Source organism: Dryobates pubescens, chromosome 19, assembly GCF_014839835.1.
Source record: "Dryobates pubescens isolate bDryPub1 chromosome 19, bDryPub1.pri, whole genome shotgun sequence".
Classification (NCBI taxonomy): domain Eukaryota; kingdom Metazoa; phylum Chordata; class Aves; order Piciformes; family Picidae; genus Dryobates; species Dryobates pubescens.
The window spans coordinates 17658100-17676352 of NC_071630.1; the positions used below are offsets into that span (position 1 = coordinate 17658100).

General features: G+C 37.1%; 1 protein-coding gene across 1 annotated transcript in view; it reads right to left on the reverse strand.

Moving 5' to 3' along the window:
- The window catches only part of ITFG1 (integrin alpha FG-GAP repeat containing 1), a 72299-nt gene that overhangs the window by 6934 nt on the left and 47112 nt on the right, over positions 1-18253 (reverse strand). The window contains exons 11-14 of the mRNA XM_009906695.2: positions 16117-16267; positions 15553-15661; positions 12429-12472; positions 11115-11193 (exon numbers count right to left, since the gene is read on the reverse strand). Of these exons, the coding sequence (XP_009904997.2) occupies positions 11115-11193; positions 12429-12472; positions 15553-15661; positions 16117-16267 (383 nt within the window). The remainder of the gene's footprint in view (positions 1-11114; positions 11194-12428; positions 12473-15552; positions 15662-16116; positions 16268-18253) is intronic.

The window sequence follows — 18253 nt, forward strand, 5'->3', positions numbered from 1 at the left end:
CATTAACAAGCTCAGATTCAACATGTGAGGGTTCACTTTAATTCTTATTAGTGCTAATCAGTTACTGGTTTTGCTTGTGCCACAAAATCAGCTCAGTAATTCCTCATGAACAAAAAAATCAAATAATGAATTGATTTAATGAAAACAGGTTTACAGTTGTTGCAAGTTAGGCCCTAGTGAGAGCATGTAATTATGAATAATTAAAAGGGGGCTATAAGGAAAAAGAAATACATTCTTTGTTTCCTGAAAAGGCAGTAGGGCCAGAGACAAGTGTTGCAGCTATCAACACTTGTTAGGTTCACTAACATTCCATTTCCCAAGTATCTGATTATGCAATTAAAAAAAAATAAAATTGTAATCTTCTAATTTCCATCAAAGTGATTCAGATCCTATGTAGAGTCTCAATTCATTCTCTAGAAAATCTCTTAGTAAAATGATCTGGTTGCACAGCAGGAATGATATCAGCACCTCCTAAGCACCACAGTGAATTCATCCCTTCACCAAATAATGAGTTCATGGGATACTTGACAACCACAAGTATGTTTATGTGATTAATAGAAACAGTTTTTCACAAAGGTATGATGCAGTCTTATTTTTTAATTACCAGATGTTTTTCTGCTTTGACACTTGCCAGATTATGCCTGAAACTGGAAATTACAAGTTAAGTGGCAAAACCTAACAATGTGAATTAAAGAACATGAATGCACATTTTGTAATGATTTTGCAGCCAATGTCTTCTACCTCTCCACACTTTTTTTCCAAGGCTTGCTTCAGACAGCAAACTGCCCTACCAGTTGCACTGCATCTTGCACAATTGCAGTGAACAGAGAGGGGAGGGAATCCTAAACCACAACCACCAGAACCTCTTTGGCAAAGCCAAGCATCCTTTCAAGAAAAAAAGAGAAACAAACTCACATTCTTGGCTCCTGGAAATATCCCAGGAAGTGCACTTGCCACTACACAGCAGCACTTATCAAGATATGACACTGCTTTCAGAAGCGGCTCTTGAGCTTCTGTCCTCTGCTGGGGGACAGAGTACTTTGTATACTGGATGATGATAATTTTGAACCCCTATTCAATACAATGATTACTAAATAGTTCTGTTTTTAGGAACCTCCCCACCCTTCACCAGCTTTTTAGGAAGAAGCTTGCCACATGCTATCAAGCATGTTTTGAAACAGGCCTGTTTAATCATGAGGTAAATCTCCTGTATCATTGCAGTTCTAATAATTTTTTTTTGAAAGGCAAAATACAAGTCAACTAAATAAACTTAGATCAGATCTGAAAAATCAGCTTGATGCAGTTTTCCTTTTAAGATAAAAGCTTATTAGTAAAATAAACAGTAACAGCCTTTTAAAGACTAGGCATATTTTGCACACACTTTTTCCCCCATGCTGAAACATGTAATAAGCAAGCAAACGTGGAAGTAGTTAAATAAGATTTGTACATTCAGTCCTCTCTTGTGCGGGCAAGGTGTACTCTGTACATTGTTAGGTGAATTCCTAGACTACAGAATCTGTAGAAAAAGCAGTATCTGCACAGCTTTTCTCTTCAAGAAAGGGGATTTTTTTCCCAGGAAGCTGAGATAACATTACAGGACTTGAGTTTTGAGCCTGTCCCTGCATTCACGAATTACATGATCCTGACTAAATTGCCCAATCTCTAGGTCTCAATTTCTAAACCTAAAATTTAAGTAATTCTCAAATTAGCATGGTGTATCTGAAAGCACAGGTTACCAATATAAAAGCAGCAAGGAACAAGACAGGGTTAGTAAACGTGACAGTTCTAAAACCAAGCAAGGTATGCATTATTTGATTATGCTCTACGATAATAATATTCTTTACAATTTTGTTTCACTAATTCTGAAAGACTTTCCCCAAAAGAACAAAGTACTGCTGTAACATTTAACACTGGAAAGTTTTTAGAATGGCTTCTGAATGAAATATTTAGGGCTGCGACTGAGATCTTCCTTTCTTCTGTCATCACACAAATGAAATCAATGTCAACTAAATTAAGGGAAATAAAAGAAAATGTCATACAGTGTGTGCAGTCAGCCATAAAGAGGTTAGAGAGTCAGATCCTGCAGCTAGAATTCTTAAAGAACTGAAAAGTTTTGTGGCTAGTAACGCTGGATCTTAGGACTACTAAGGTAAGAATAATGAAATCAGGATGTAAATAGATTCTTTGCAAAGGTCAAAGGAATGTTTTCTTCTACACAGCAAGCAGAAAATGTGCACATACCCTTTTCGATTTGCCTTTAAAGCTGGGAGATACTAGCAAAGCAGGATGATAGCGCATGAAAGGTTCTAGTTTACTTGAAGATGACTACAGATAAGAAATCTTTGAGACTACTTCTTGCTGTAGTCCCCCTCTATCACAAATTCTACAAAATTTTACTAGTTGCTCACATGTTCCATTTCAAACTGCAAACAAGTAATTAAGAATGACAGATATTCATCTGAGAAACAAAAACCCTGAACAAAGATGTAAAAAGAGAAATCACAGAGAGTATTGTCAACAGTTTATGGGCATATTTGAAGTTCTCAGTCACTGGTAATTAAATTACTTATGAAAATCTCTCAGATATTTAATTTAAATAGCAACTCTAGATATTTATCTGATTGTATAACTACTGTAAAGTTTTCTGCTTGTTCCAAGAAGATTTGGAAAAAAACCCCATTTCCTCTTTGAGAAGGAAAGTGAGATTTATTTCTTGTACTAGGATTGTTCTTTAAACTTTTGGAAGTCTATGCAAGCAAGATAAAGAGAAAAAAAGCTGTCTGTTGCTTCACAGTTTTGTGTCATCAGTAGATCTACTACTATAAATGAGAATTAAAAAACCCAAACAACTTTCTCCTGTCCATGCTGTACATAATTACTTTTACAATACTACTTTTAAGACTATTTAACACTGTCTTTTGCCTTATGATTCTTGTTTCAAATGGTTACTTGGAAGTACCCAAGTACCATGGGCTACAGTATTGGTGTTTATAGTTTCGCTTGAAATCACAAGTCACTATGTTTATTGCTTCAGAAACCTTGGGCAGAGAGAAAACAACATTTTAAGGTTTTCAATGGTTTCAGCCTGGCAGGGATGAATTAAAAAAAAGCTAACAACGTTGAGCAGCCAAACCTTATGAAATGTTCCAGAGTCTGATATTCAGAAAACATTCCGAATGTCTCTGAATCAATCTCCTTATTTTTGAAGTCTGGCATATAAAATTTGACACAATACATATCATTAACCTTTTGAAAGTCCTGTCTGAAAACCAGAATGGTGTGTCACCTATGACACATACAGTACTTTTTCTTTTATATCCGAATTAAGGCATTTCCTTTCTGTTTCCATTTTACTGATGTAAACTGACTGAAAGCTTGAGTAGTCTACTCTGCCCTGGGTTAAACTCTAATGTCCTCAGCAGTTTCTTGCAGGCAACCTAAGAGCTTAAATAAGCCAATTTAACTTTATGAAAGGAAGGTGATTGCATTCACATGTAGAAGCAATGCTTTCTATTGTTTCCTTAAACAGAGCTGATAATAAGCGATACTGGGTTTATGAACAGTCTAGTTGAACCTACATAAATAGATTCACAATACTGATATTGTTCAGTTAGTTTAGATAAGCTTATTTTGTGGAATAATAGAACAGAACACAGACAATCACTACATGGAGTTGAAAGACTAATGGAAACTCAGATTTCATACTTGTGGTCTCTTATTTGTTTTTGAAACTCTTTTCTTGACAAAATATCATTAGCACTCCATTAAAGCCATTCAGATTAATTGAAAAGACAGTAATAATATTTAGACTTTCAAAACTCCCCCAAATTCCATATTCCAAGACTGAATAGCTAAATGTATGTTAATAAATAAAAATATGTCATTATTTCTTCCAGTTGGTCTAATTGCAAAATAACGCATTTATCAGAACCTTAAACAGATTCACCAAAATTAGTAACTGAAGAAATTGGTGAAGTATTAATTGACTTGTCAAAAATTCCCCAAATCTGAGTTAGAAAATACAACAAGGAGTTTCTCTGGTTTAGACATCCATTCTTTGTTGACAATGTAGGCAGCTTTTCTGGAGGAAACCCAGTTTGTTGTGTAGAGCAGGGTTGTAGCCTATAACCTCCTCTTAAACCTGTACCTAAATTCTTCTGTACCATCATCTACCGCCAATACTTAGGTCCACACACAAATCACTGGTTTTGTGTTTGTTTTTAAATAGATGAGATACACATATGCATCCTAGAAAAATGGAAAATTATATAAAAACCCCAAACCAACCAACCAACCAACTCACCCAAACCAAACAAACAAAAATCAAAACCAAAAAACCCCCACCACCCAAAACCACCACAAACCAGGCAGAAGCTGGATGACTTGCTGCATAGCTGTGCACAACACGTATGCAACAGCTAGAATAAGACAAAAACAGGTCAGGAATTAGGTAACATGTCAGGGTGAATGTCTGTCACTGAAGCTGCACAGCTGAAGCACTATGGTGATATTTACTTTCCAGTCATTATCGGTATTCTGTGTTCCACACCAAAGTGCTTCCCCATCTTTTGAAGCTAGCAGCTTCTTAGTTTATTTGAAAATATGCCAGAACCACTTGCTGCAAAAAAAGGGGAAAATGTAACTGATAGGAATGAAATGCCTGTGTAATAAGCATAAGAATTTACAAAGCAAGCTTTGAGAAAACAACAAAACCCCAAAACCCCCTAACTTGAAAGCTTTTGAGAAATCTGGAGAATTTGATTTTCTTGGCTTTAGTTGAAAGCTTTACTTCACTTTCCTTAGTAGTCTTTGGAGTTGAAAGTCACTAGTTGGAAAAATGTAGTGGAGAAGAAAGCTCATTTTCTACTTAAAATTATGTAGTGGTAACTTGAGTTTTTCTAAGGGCTGAGGATGTCTCCTTCTTCTGACTTGGCTATTTGCCTCTTTTCATTAGTCCACACAATAGGAGTCTCTGGATGAACACAGTTCAGAACTTCGCCTCACAACCTTTTCTGCAATAACTTTTCCAGGTTTTTCAGAAATAACTAGGGAAAGTGGACTGGAAAGTACACACTTGCAACTTCAATACCTATTACTTGCGGTGCTGCCAACACTTGTGTTTTTTCTGAAAGCCCCCAACTCCAAATCTGATGCATTTATGTGAGAATATGGGGTTTCATTAAGAGTGACTTTATACAGTAAAATTATAGAAGTAAAACCAGGAACTCTTAAAAAAAAAAAGTAAAAATAAATAAAAATCAAACAACAAAACCACCACACTGCTGATGTTCCAGCCCTTTGCACAGGGGAAAGTTGTCTAATTGGTATTGCCTATGTATCTGAAGTTTGGTAATATAGCATGCAACACTGCAAGTTTAAATACATTTTACATATATATATATGTAAAAAAAGATAGAAAAACCTGCTGGCAGGGTATTCCCACCTACAGCAACCAGAAAAGCACTCTTAACAGAATCCAGCTATTCAATTATTAAATTATTCCAGCTTGCTCCAAGAATACACTCTTCTTTCTGTGGAGTGGAACTCTGTGTAATGAATCTTGCAATGTCAAATGGCTACTGAAATTCAACTTAATCCAATCCAGCTAAACAGCATGAGAAAAATGCAACAGCAGAGAAGAGTAAGCAGATTTCAAAAGAACCAGAAGGGCATGACTCAACAGCGTGTGAAAGGTCATTCTGCCATAGAAGGTTTACAACAAAACAAAGCAAAATCAGCAAAATGAAAAGAGATCTGAAATGAGAATTGTGAAGGCTCAGTCCACACAGCTACTTCAACAAATTGTGACTTGATTCGTATGAGCAATTAAATTAATCTAGTAGTATGATAATACAAGGCCTATGTATGGATATTGATCTTTGTGTAAACCTTAAACATTTGTTGTTTTGTTGTTCCTGTCCCACAGAAACAATACTTCTGTTAGACAAACTGCAACTACGACCCTATTAATTTCAAACTCTACCGGTGCCTTTTCACTTTAAGAGAAAAAATTAACACTTTGTAGCTCAAGTTGAAATATGGAAGACGGTGTTCCATTTTAAGTGGAAGTGAAAACACGAGACCACACATCAACCTGAAGCGCCAGCCAGCATGTACAATCACAAGTTTTATCTGCTACATAAAACTTCTGGCACATCAAAATGATTTTGGGTATGCCAGAATAACAGGTCCTTGCTCCAAAGGCCTCCTTATCACAAAAAACAGCAAGAAGGGGCTGCGAGTGTTTTTGCCTCTGCTCTCTGGATAGTGAATGCACTAAAGGAGTCAGCAGCTGGGCTCATGGCAATGCATAGCTACTGGTATTATCCTTCTGGCTGCCTGCCTGCAGACAGCCAGGCTTCAAGGCCAGGAATTCCTACAGAGAAGGTACCTGAGGGTTCAGATGTTACACAGAAAATGGAGAATGCAGGCTGGCAGACAGAAAAACTGCATTGCAGTGAAAGGGGAAGGAGCGTCAGGAGTAAAAACAGGGTAAAAAGATGCTGATGGTTGAAGGCAGCCTGATGCTCAATAGTATGAAGTTGCTAGAGGACTACCGAGTCATTTCATTTGTTTAGCCCTTGACCAGGCAACACCGTAATAAGAGATTTGACTGTCTTGTGCTGGTGCTACAGTATGAAACCATCCTTGTGAAGCTTCTGAAAACGTTTCTGTCAATTAACAGCTACTCCATATTAATTTTTCAAGTAACTGATCTTATTGATGTTGTTTTGGGTCCACAAGGACATTGCTTTTAAGAAAATCAGTCTGTGTTATTGGTAATCAAGTAAGTGAAACCAGACATACCAAGCAGGTAGCCTTCTCAAGAAAATGCAAAGGATCATTACCAGGACCCCACCTCAGCTTACGAAAGGTCTGAACCGTTAACAAATAGAGCTCTAGAGATGTAATCTGCAGTAATCTAACTGGCATTAGTCAAAACTCTAGTCAAATCCAAAGAGATTTAGTAGGGCTACTATTTCATGATGAACAATGACTTTTTTTAGGATGGATGCTGAAGATTAAAAACAACCCAAAACCTTAACAACAACAACAAACAAAAAAACCCGAAGCCGAACAGCTTGCATTTGGATAGCTTTACTAATTCATCTTACGCATCCTCCTCTCACTCCAAGCACAGCTTTGATTTACACTGTGTTCAACTTTGGCTATTGTACCCTAGTTATTATACTCTAGTTTATGCTATGCACTGCTGCTTACAGGATTCAGCTGAAAAACATCATGTCAGAAAAACATTAGCAATTTCTTTGAATTAAGTAAGAGCCTGGAAGTGCAGATGCAAAGCTGAAAATACGGGCTGGCACGCATACTTAATTGTGAGCTCTCCTTAAAAAATGACAACTCCAAAAGAAATGAGGAGTGAAGAAGACATATTGCAGGAAACTGATCAGAAAGCATGACTTAAATCTGAGTTTGCATACTTTTCCCAGATTTACACCTGGACCTGATCTGATCTCAAGCATAAAATGCTTAAGTATATGAAGATGCTGTTGCAATTGAATTTCCTCTCAGAGAAGGTCTGTGAAGATATTAACCACAGTTGTAAGACCCAGTATTCTCAATTCTAATGCTCATTTTTGGAAACTGCTATTCCTTGCAGCTAATTTAACAGTATTTCTTGTTGTAAGATTACAAGTGAGTTGAGCAATGTGAAAGTCTAAGCACAGAGTATGCACTAATTATTATTCTGCTGGAATGTTAATATGAGAGAGAATACTTCTAAAAATGTTTTTAAAAAACCCTCATAATTATGCAAATTTCCTGCAGTTAAGGCTTGGTGGATCAAAGAACCTCAAAATGAATTCGATAAGGGCAGCTGTATGTGCCTTTTTATTTTACTCTTTGCATGGAAACTGCATACATGAAAGATCTCTAATTGAGAACTAAAGACCTGCAGAATTAGAAAGATGAGAAGCAGAACAGTGGACATTTCTTCAAGTACTGTAGGATTTACTGCAGCCCAGGGCTGGAAGAATAACTTAAGGTGACTGTACAGTTTGGTTTCAGTGGTCCAGCCAATAGCTGGTTTCCTACTAAGACCAGTAAAGAGAACAGAAATTATCGTCTGACTTGGAGGATAAAAACAAACCAACCAACCCCCAAACAACAAACCACCACACAAAAAAGGAGTAGTGAGCATTGTTTTCATTAGAAAAGGAACTATGTTCTTAATCATATCACTTCTTGGGAAAGAGATTAATTATTTAAAAAATATGGTTAAAAACTAATCAGATCTCTCTCATTATAATTAAAAGCTTCAGATATGGATTGTACCATGATGTTACATAAAGAATACAAAGAAGCTGATGAAAATTAGTTTTAAAATAGTATATTGATGCCTATATTTTTAAAAGCTTAATGTGGAAAAGATGTTTTGTGGGTTTATATAAGGCCCAAAAATGCCACGTGGGTTTGGTGTTGCCCACCAGTACACATTTATGTAAGTGTTGCTTGAGGTATTTCTTGGTAGTCAAATAGAATACAGCTCTGATGTAACAGACTGCTTTTCAAGATGATAACCTGTAGGCAAATAATCCTAAGTTAGAACATAGACTAAATTTTATGAGTAGAACTTGTAAAAGTTGAGCTGCCAACTTAATAGCTTCAGAAAATGTGACTTTGAAAAGTTCTTGCAGGACTTATACAGACTCAAAAAGAAAAAAAAAATCTATTAACATATTACAGTTGAGAAACTGATCAAAGCCAGTATTAGAAAATTCCCTGTAGCAATACTGCTAGGGTCATAAATGTGCTTGGAATTCATTACCTTTACTTCATAATGCCAAAACAGAAAAGGAAATTAATCATGACTGGAATCTGTTAGGTTTTTGTTACTGTAAATATGGTAGCAGGGAAGATAAACAGCACTACAGCCATATTAAATCATAGTTGATAGCTGTTTCTTAAGAGTAAATGATGAAAAAAATCACATTTCTAAAAGCACTGCCCCTTGTGAAAAAACACAAACCCACAACCAACCAAACTTGCCACACCTTAATGATAATGCTTAGAAAAATATATATTTCCTTTTGTTCTTGGAAGACAAAACCTCAAAAAAAATAAAAATTAAGAAAATGATACGTGAAACAGCTTCAAATTTGGACCTAGTTTTGTTCCTCACAGATATATGGAATTTGTAAGTTGTGGGCATTCTTTCATGACACATAGGTCTGCAGTCGGAAGAACATCTTCATTTCACCACTGGGTTATTTTATAAGCTTGCTTAAGCAGTAAGTTCCAAAGGGTCAAACATACACGAAACAAACCCATCAAAATTCTAATTTCCTCAATGCAGAGTTTAGAATCAGTTCATACTGCTGTGAGTTAACCTTTAAATAGTTATTCTGCACTTGAGAGCCCACAAACTCATTATTTTGTCATCTTCTGATGAGCTGTTGGCTATGATTTGTTAAGTACATTGTGTAAGTTCACTTAAAATATCGGATTTCTGAGATTGTGTTAATTACAAAGCAAGAGCTGAAAACTTGTTTGACTGCCTGAACAATGAGCAGTCTCATTGCATAGTCTTAATAGAGTGTAACGTAACTAAAAATCTCTAAGCACATCATGGGGTTTGAGTATTTCTAACTAAATATGTAAGTGCTTTTAAAATTTATCTCATGAAGAAAACCTTCAGAGTGATGGAATTGCATGTACAACTGGCAGGATGATTAGTTTGTTAAAATGAATTTGTGAAACGGTTAGAAAAAATACTCCACATTTTCATGTTAGCCTTAATTATTAGTTTGATTAAAATGTAGGCTGATGCCTTCAAACCCGTATCTAAGCACATATGCTTAGATATCTAAGCATGTGTGAAGTGCTACAGAATGTCAGAATATGTTTTTGCAGCTATCTTGTTCATATTTCAGGACATCATCTTTGTCTTTATTTTTTCTAGGATGGAATGACAAGTCCTGAGCTCAGTATTCAAGGTGTGAGTATTATCACTGATTTAGGACCTTATCATATTAGCGCCTTCTCCCCTCAATTATTGCTAATATTTAAATCAATGTCATACAGAGTAACAGTTTTCCCAGTGAACCATGAGAAATGTTTTTTAAAGACAACTGAGTTTAATTTGAAGTAAGACTTGAGTGGCAGATGCACATGATTGCTCCTGGGAAGGAGCTGGAATGGTGCAGCTTCCAGATGTGCATACTCTGGTCATGTTTTGGCTTGTGAGTTTGGGATTTTTTGCCTAAGCAAGAAGTGAGAACATCATGGTCGTAAGAACAACAGCTGTAAATTAGACTAACAGAGCACCTAGTACAGCCACCTGTGTCCTCTAGGAGCTATTGGTATATACCTAGGAAGGAAGAACAACCCCCAGGATATTCTAACACTAGGCACTGCTTGGACCATGACATAATGTAGTGCTCTTTTTTGTGTACTTTGGTCTCGGATTCATATAAACTGTGGCACTTGCAGTATGTTATGCAACTAAACCTCTAGTTAAGCTACAAGTTGCATGAAGCACCTCTTCTTTCCATTTATTTCGACCCTGTCACCTAATGATTCTTCGATACCTTGTGGTTCTTGTATTACATGAAAGGATGCAGCCTTTCCCTCTCTATCTCCCTCATGCTACTCAGATTTTACACATGCCCGTTACTCTGCCAGATGTAGGGGATAACTCCAGAAAAATACATCCTGTGTTTACTGAATATTCTGTTGATCCTTTTCATGTGGCTACCAGATTCTATTTGGGTATTCAGAGCCACCGTTCCTTCTTAATACCTAATTGGTAAGGAATTTATAGAAAAAGTAAATCACTAGAGGCTTATGCTGTTTTACAATCTGATGATATTGTATCCAACCATTTTTCAGATTAGGCAAGATATAGGCAAGTGTTCAAACCTGATTTGCATGAGACAGGAGAAAAGGAAAAAAGAATGCAGTTGCAATGCTTGTAATAAATGTGCAATCTGTAAAGAAAGAATTCAGTGTACAACACTAAAAAAAAACCCCTGAAGACTCTATTCCAAACCAGTCCCATTTCACTCTGTAAACTTCCTTCCAACTTTCAGGTTGCTATGAAGTATACACAGGCAGAGCATGCCATGGGTATTCTTATTATGAGGTTATCTTACCTGATCCATTTTTCAGGTATCCATTTGCATCTACAGTATTGTACATGATGTAAGGACCAGGCTGATTTACACCAAAAGGCTACAAGGGAGAAAAAAATAACACCAACCAAACAACAGACAAAAATTTTAGAGACAGACAGAGCTGTAGTAATAAAACAGTAGAGCAAAGATGAAAAATGTTTTGAGATTAATGATTTGCTTTTCTTAGGGATGATTTCCAAGTCTTGCAACTGTTTTGGTCATAGTATTACTTGGAAATTATTTCAAACTGAGGCTGATCAGTTGGCTAAGTAATAATTTGTTTCTCATACATAAAGCAGTCCTCTGACAAAAGGTTGACATTACAAGTAAGATAAAAATCTCTGCAAATTAAAAAAACCCCAACTACATGTTTTGAAAAAGCAGAATTAATCTAATATTTTCTGAAAAAATGCACTATCTTGATGGTCTTTCTGAATTGAAAAATACTACACAAATTCAAACTTTTATCATTGTTTAGCAGTGCTTGATTTAATTCATGAAAGCGGCTGAATACTTGTTGAGTATCAATATCTATTTTAAGCAAATTCTCCTGAGGGAAAAAAAATGTACTTTAACATGAAAGTGCAGTTATAGGGAAACAGACAAGAATAAATACACAAATAAACAAATCAAAGGGAATTGCGGATTACTGACTGATGAACTGTAACAAATGCACCTAAGAAGGGGTGGGGAACAGCTATCTGCTATGGTGGGGAAGGGACAAGAGAGTGGAAAACTGTAAGAGTAGATTTAAAAGAAAGTTTTCTTTGTCTTTCCTTTTTTTTTTTCCCCCTAATGCTAAGTTCAAGCTGATACAGGGGCATCAAGTCCAGTGAAGATCTTTCAAATGAGTTACAAAAAGAACATTAAAAGAAGAAATGACACGTTTCACACCATGCCTCAAAAAACAGTAAGTTCTAAACCTTAAGAGATAACGGTGAAAAGTGGGTTCAGACACGGGATGAAAAACGATGACTGATTAGAATGAGTAAGGAGACCACAAAGATGATGTTAATACAGATCTATGAAAAATGAGTGACTGAGGTGAATTTTTTTACTATTATGGTGATGCTGGATAACAAAGCTTGCTGCACAGTCAGTCGATTTAATCTCTGAGCAGGCAGCTGGTGAAAGGCTCAAGTATGTCTCAAATATGCAGAACCTGGTCAGTCAGGGTCCGGGTTATGCATTCTTCCAGTCAGTAACTGTGTTAATATGTGGAGAGCTTTTGCCATAGTTAGACTTTATCTTATTTGAGGCTAAATAGTAGTGCAATGGTATAGTTACACTTACTGTTATCTTCCGAGGACAGTCATTAGAACAGAGGCCACTGAGAACTGCAAAAACAAAAAGTGAGCTTGTAGACTTTGTCTTCTGTATAGCTTAGTGTATTATAAATTCCTCATGTGTTTGAAGCACACTTCTTTGCAAAAATTAATCAGCTAGTCACTGTTTTATCATACCTCACCGTTTAGCCAGCTTCAAAAGGAGGGAGTTGCCACTTCAAATAATACCAAATGAAAACATTTTTAAAATAGCGGACTGTAAATGTTATTCATTCACTGCTAACCATTTAAAAACACTGACAGAGATTCAGCTTTACTGGTAAAGTAAGTGAAGACTTTTCATTCTAGACAAGGAATTGTTTTACAACTTAAAGCAATTCACAGACGCTGTAACAAACAAAAATCTCATTACCTATTTATTCTACGAATTCAATAGCAGTATAACGAGATGTGTATAATGCTACCTAATATGTAAAAACTGTCACAATTCCTCAATTACTTATTTAAACTTAGCAGTTTCAAAATCAGTTAAATTACAGAAGTATCTGTTAAACACTTATTTGTAATCAACTAAATGATGGACAATGAGAGCCATCTGTTCTATGACCTAGAACATCCTGTGACACTGAGTATTAGAACATCAGTATTAAAATGCCTTTGATGCAAATAACTAAACACACACACAAATTAAAGCTTTCATTCTGATGCAAAATGTGGGCCTCAAAAGACAAGTTTGGTTGAGCAGCAGCCCAATAATGGCTGTGAGCAGGGAAGAGGGCACAGACCAGGCCATACTGGAGCCAAGTAATAACCTAACCATGAATTATGGGATCCAAGAAGCAAGTGTGGCAGACCGGAAAAATTAAGATTTGGGTCAGATTTGAGGGCAGGTCATGCTAACCAGCAGAAGGTTTTGAAAGCATTTTCTGCAGAGGCTCTGTAGAGTTTAGGGTACTACATGTTTGGCCATAGTGAAATACAAAAAGGTGCACTTTAGATGTTCATTGTGTAATAGTCTGACTAGAATTCATTTCCTGCTGGAGTCAGAAACAGGACTGTTCTGGAAGAACCAGTTTTGATATTTTGTGTGCAAATATTAACAGCTGTCATGATTCTCAGGTTATCATTCTTTGCCTGTGGTTTGATAGTGTTGAAATTACCAAATACAGGAAAAAACAACACCAAAAATCAAGTATTTTTCTACAAAAAATATCTGGACAGGTAAGACAAAGGTGTAGCAAAGCAGAATTTGAAGACTGTGTGTATCTACAAATAAGATGTTTTAAGCTGGAAGGTTATTTTCTATGTTATAAACATGTGTGTGTATGCAAGTGGAAACAACTCTTCCCATTTTGATGCAAAATAGCTCACTGCAATTTGCTCTTCAGTTTCACTGCTGGAACAAATAATCTGACCATTTGCATTTGGTATCAGCTGAAACAAGCAAAACTGTTGTCATTGTCCGTATGCCAAACAAGTGTACTGACACACTAACTTGCACAAAGCATGTTTTGTTAGAAATACTTACCCCTGTATGACAGTTAAAATATTTTTAGACTACTCATTAATTCCCTTTTCCTGGAGTTTCTATGCAAAAATATTCACACCCAAAAAGATGCTAAAAAAAGGACTGCTCCAATTTTAAACACAGATTTACAGAGTGAATCAAAAAGCATGCTGCAAATTACTCCTTTACCCATGAAAAGTATCACACAATTATAATTCTAACAGGGCTTTGTGAAGTGTGAGATTTTCTGCATGTTTGAGTGAATTACACTACCCTTATATACTATTATTGAAAAGAAAGTTTCCATCAATATGACAAATTATTAAAGGATATCATAATAAGACTTTGCTCAGGCTAAGGAGGAATTAATAAATGCTCCAGCCCCCAGCACTAGGTACAGATGTCTATGGTGTGCAAAATGTGTGCTTTTGAAGGATTAGATGCATTTAAACAACATGAAGGCAAATACAATTTTTGAAGGTGAACCTCTAGTTGTTCCTGTTTAGCTTAGTCCTTGTAAGCTCATGTAGAGTCTCATTTTTCACTCAGTCTCAAAAATTCAAGGAACAAGCAATAAGCTCAAAGGTCACCTTTGCAGCTGCAGAACAAGTAGGGCATGCACTCTGAAAACCCAATAACTCTCAATTATAAATATAATAATCTAACTCTAGCCTTTTAAACCAAGTCCCTTAATTCTCATGCCCTTGCCACATTGATTGCTGTTCCACAGTTAAGATGTGTTTTGAGCCATATGGTGATTTTAGGCTGAGCACACCAAACTGAATCAGACAGGGAAACGAACTGGCACTCAGGACAGATCACTCAGGGTAAACAAAACATACACCATACCAGTCGTTACTGAAACAAAACCAACCCATTTTGCACTAGATTCTGCATCATTTCCAGATGACATAGAAAAGAACTCCAGTAAAACAGGCTGGATATGAGAGAAGTAGAGCAAGAAAGACAGAAGTCCCTGCTGGAAAGAAAATCCTGCAGCCACTCAAGGCACAGATGAAAATAAGTACTTGCATTGCTTTCTGAAACTAGGCAAGATAAAAAGGCAGTGATTGTGGTCAAAGAAAGCATGCCCCTTCAAGCTGATACTGCTGTAATTTCTCCTGGTTCCCTTCTGCCTCACTGTGACATGCCTATATCTGTGTGCAAGCATAATTAGATTTTTCCTCAAATTAGTTGTTTAAGAGCTAATCTTCCTCCAAATCATTAATATCCTCACAGACTTTCTTTTTCCCTAAATCTGAACTGAAGGATAGGTATGTGTAGATCTAATGCTATTTTTATATTGACATCATCTTATATGAGGAGGTAAGTGAAGGTATGGTACAAAATATTGACAGAAGCGGCCTCCTAAATTCAGCTAGTCCAACTCTTTCCCTCAAAGCCAATTAAATATACTACATAATTTCTTAATCTAGTTGTCAGGCCCTCTAATGCTGATAACTCTGACTTTTCTAGGAATTTGTTACCACTTCCCTAGCCACAATTTGGGAAATTATACCTACAATTTACTCTTTGTAGTCTGTTACTTTCTGTGGTACAGAAACTCAAATAGTCACACTCTTCTCAATGTCCCATTTTGACTTAATTAAACATGATAACTTACCAATAACTTTAACAAAATAAGCATCTGCTTCAAAGTTGTTTTTTAATGTATGGATGGCAAAGTCCTTGTTGGTGGAGCCTTTGCTTAGCACAATGATATCCAAGATTCCCTAGAGAAACAAAACAAAAAAGTTTACATTAGAATGCTGATTTACTCTAGGTAACATCTAAATTTAGCAATTGAACTCCCTTAGAGATACAAATAAAATAATAACTGTGTGTACTGAAATTTACACTATTGCTACTAATGTCAGTAGCTTTTATTAACTGATGGTAAATTGGGACACAGTGCTCCACTCTCAGCTAACAGGAGAACACGTGATAAATGGCTTCCTTTTTGCTACTGAAGAGGACAGGTCATACAGAGGGTCAGCAAACTCACAGGTAGTGATGGGCTGCTGCTGACTGCTGACCTTCCAGGGAGCATCTCAAGAATGAGTTTCCCAGGCTGAAGGCACTGCCTGCTGTAAAGCCAGCATCACTACAATGCATTCTGCCAAGGGCACAAAGGCAGAGAGCAACAGAGAGAGAGAAGCTCTTCCCTACAACAAAGAGTTGAACTTACATCTTCATAGATATCAAAGAAGGTTGCTACCACTGCATCCTTGATTTGATTTAGATCCGAGAGCTCCCAAAACACCTTAAACATGCGACGTACGCTCTTGCAGCTCGCGTTATTGCACGGGACATTTTCTAGTAAAAATGCTTGCTGATTGCTGTAAAACATACACACACATCTATAGATTAAAAACATACATATACATACAACCCAACTTGTCTGCTATAAATAGTCTAAATGATGGACATTACAAAATCACTGCAGTTTAATAATTTATTTGCTGAAGTTAAATATAATAAACACAAAGCCAGCAGCCACCGGATGCTTTCACTCTGTAAGCATTTATGTTAACTTTACAGACCAAATTACAGCCATTATGACATGCCTGATTTAAACCAATGAATACACTAAATAAATTGGTCCAAATCAACAGGAATAATTTAATTAACTCAAAATATGGAGTATATTCTTACTTAATTCTGAACCAAGTGCACTTATCTGCCATTTTCCTTAATCCCTCCACAGTCCTTCATCTTAAGCACTACTTAAAAAGCATCAGTGCTTTTTCATTATTTTATGACAACCTCTTCCCATCCTAGCTCCATTAGTAAACGTTCTTACACATTGCATGATATTTTACACAAATTTAAGATTAAACCAAATCTCTATTGGTGTATTGTTTCAAAGCAATATAAACCCCACAACCCCCAACCTCCTAGCACAGTGAAAACAGGACAAGACAAACCAAATTGGGCATTTGCTAACATATAACAAATAAAGGCAGGAAAATAAACTGTGATAGTGAAACAGGAAACAAACCAGAGCAAAAGGTCTACTAAAGCAAAATTTCCCTCTCAGAGAATGTACCTAATATATGCCCACTGGTCACTGGGAGACACAGGGTTCACACGTGCACACTGATGATTAATAGCATTTTACACTGACTCTGATACTGTAGTATTGCCACTCTTACTGGAACTGAGACTTTACCAACTAGGAGTCTGAGTCTTTGGTGGAAAATGATGGAGAGTGGCATGGCCAGCTCATCTGCCAGCTCTCTCAGCACCCTAGGATGGATCCCATCTGGTCCCATGGACTTATGAGTATCCAAGAGGCTCAGCAAGTCCCTAACTACTTCCTCATGGATTTCAGGGGATTATACTGCTCCCTGACCCCATCCACCAGTTCAGAGGCCAGTTATCCTGAAGTCCTCCTGCCTAACTGTTGAAAATGGAGGCAAAAGAGGTATTTAGTACCTCGGCCTTTTCCTCATCTTTAGTTACAATGTTCCCCTCCAGGTCCAATAAAGAGTAGAGGTGGTTCTTGCCCCTCTTTTTAGCATTAATATATTTATAAAAATGATTTATATTGTCTTTCACAGAAGTGGCCAGTTTAAGTTCTAACTGGGCTTTTGCCTCTCTAATTTTTCTCCTACATGATCTAACAACATCCTTAAACCTATCACGAGTTGCCTCCCCCCCTTTCCAAAGGTGATACAGCCTCTTTTTTCCCCCTTAATTCCTTCAGGAGCTGCTTGCCCATCCCGGCCGGTCGCCTCCCCCGGTGACTCATCTTTCGGCACATGGGAACTGCCAGTTCCTGTGCCTTCAAGAGCTCCTGTTTGAAGTAGGTCCAACAGTCCTGGACTCCTTTGTTCTTAAGGGCTGCTACCCAGGGTACTTTTCAAATTAGTTGCTTAAATAGGGTGAAGTCTGCCCTCCAGAAGTCCAAAGTAAGGGTTCTGTTATTGCTCCTCCCTGCATGTTGAAAACTCCACTATCTCACGGTTGCTGCATTCTAGACAGCCTCCTACCATCACACCTCCCAGCAGCCCTTCTCTATTTGAGAACAGCAGGTCAAGCAGGGCCTGACTCCTGGTAGGCTCACATAATGGCTACATCAAGAAGCTGTCCTCCATACACTCTAAGAACCTTCTGGATTGCCTCCTCTCTGCTGAATTAAGCTCCCAGCAGATGTCTGGCACGTTAAAGTCACCCATGAGGAAAAGGTCTGATGATCCTGAGATAGCCTCCAGTTGCTTATAGAATATTTCATCAACCTCCTCATCCTGGTTGGGTATAATATATTAATGTAATATATTAAGTATCGTATCAGATTAACCACCTTCAAGGTGAGGTGACAC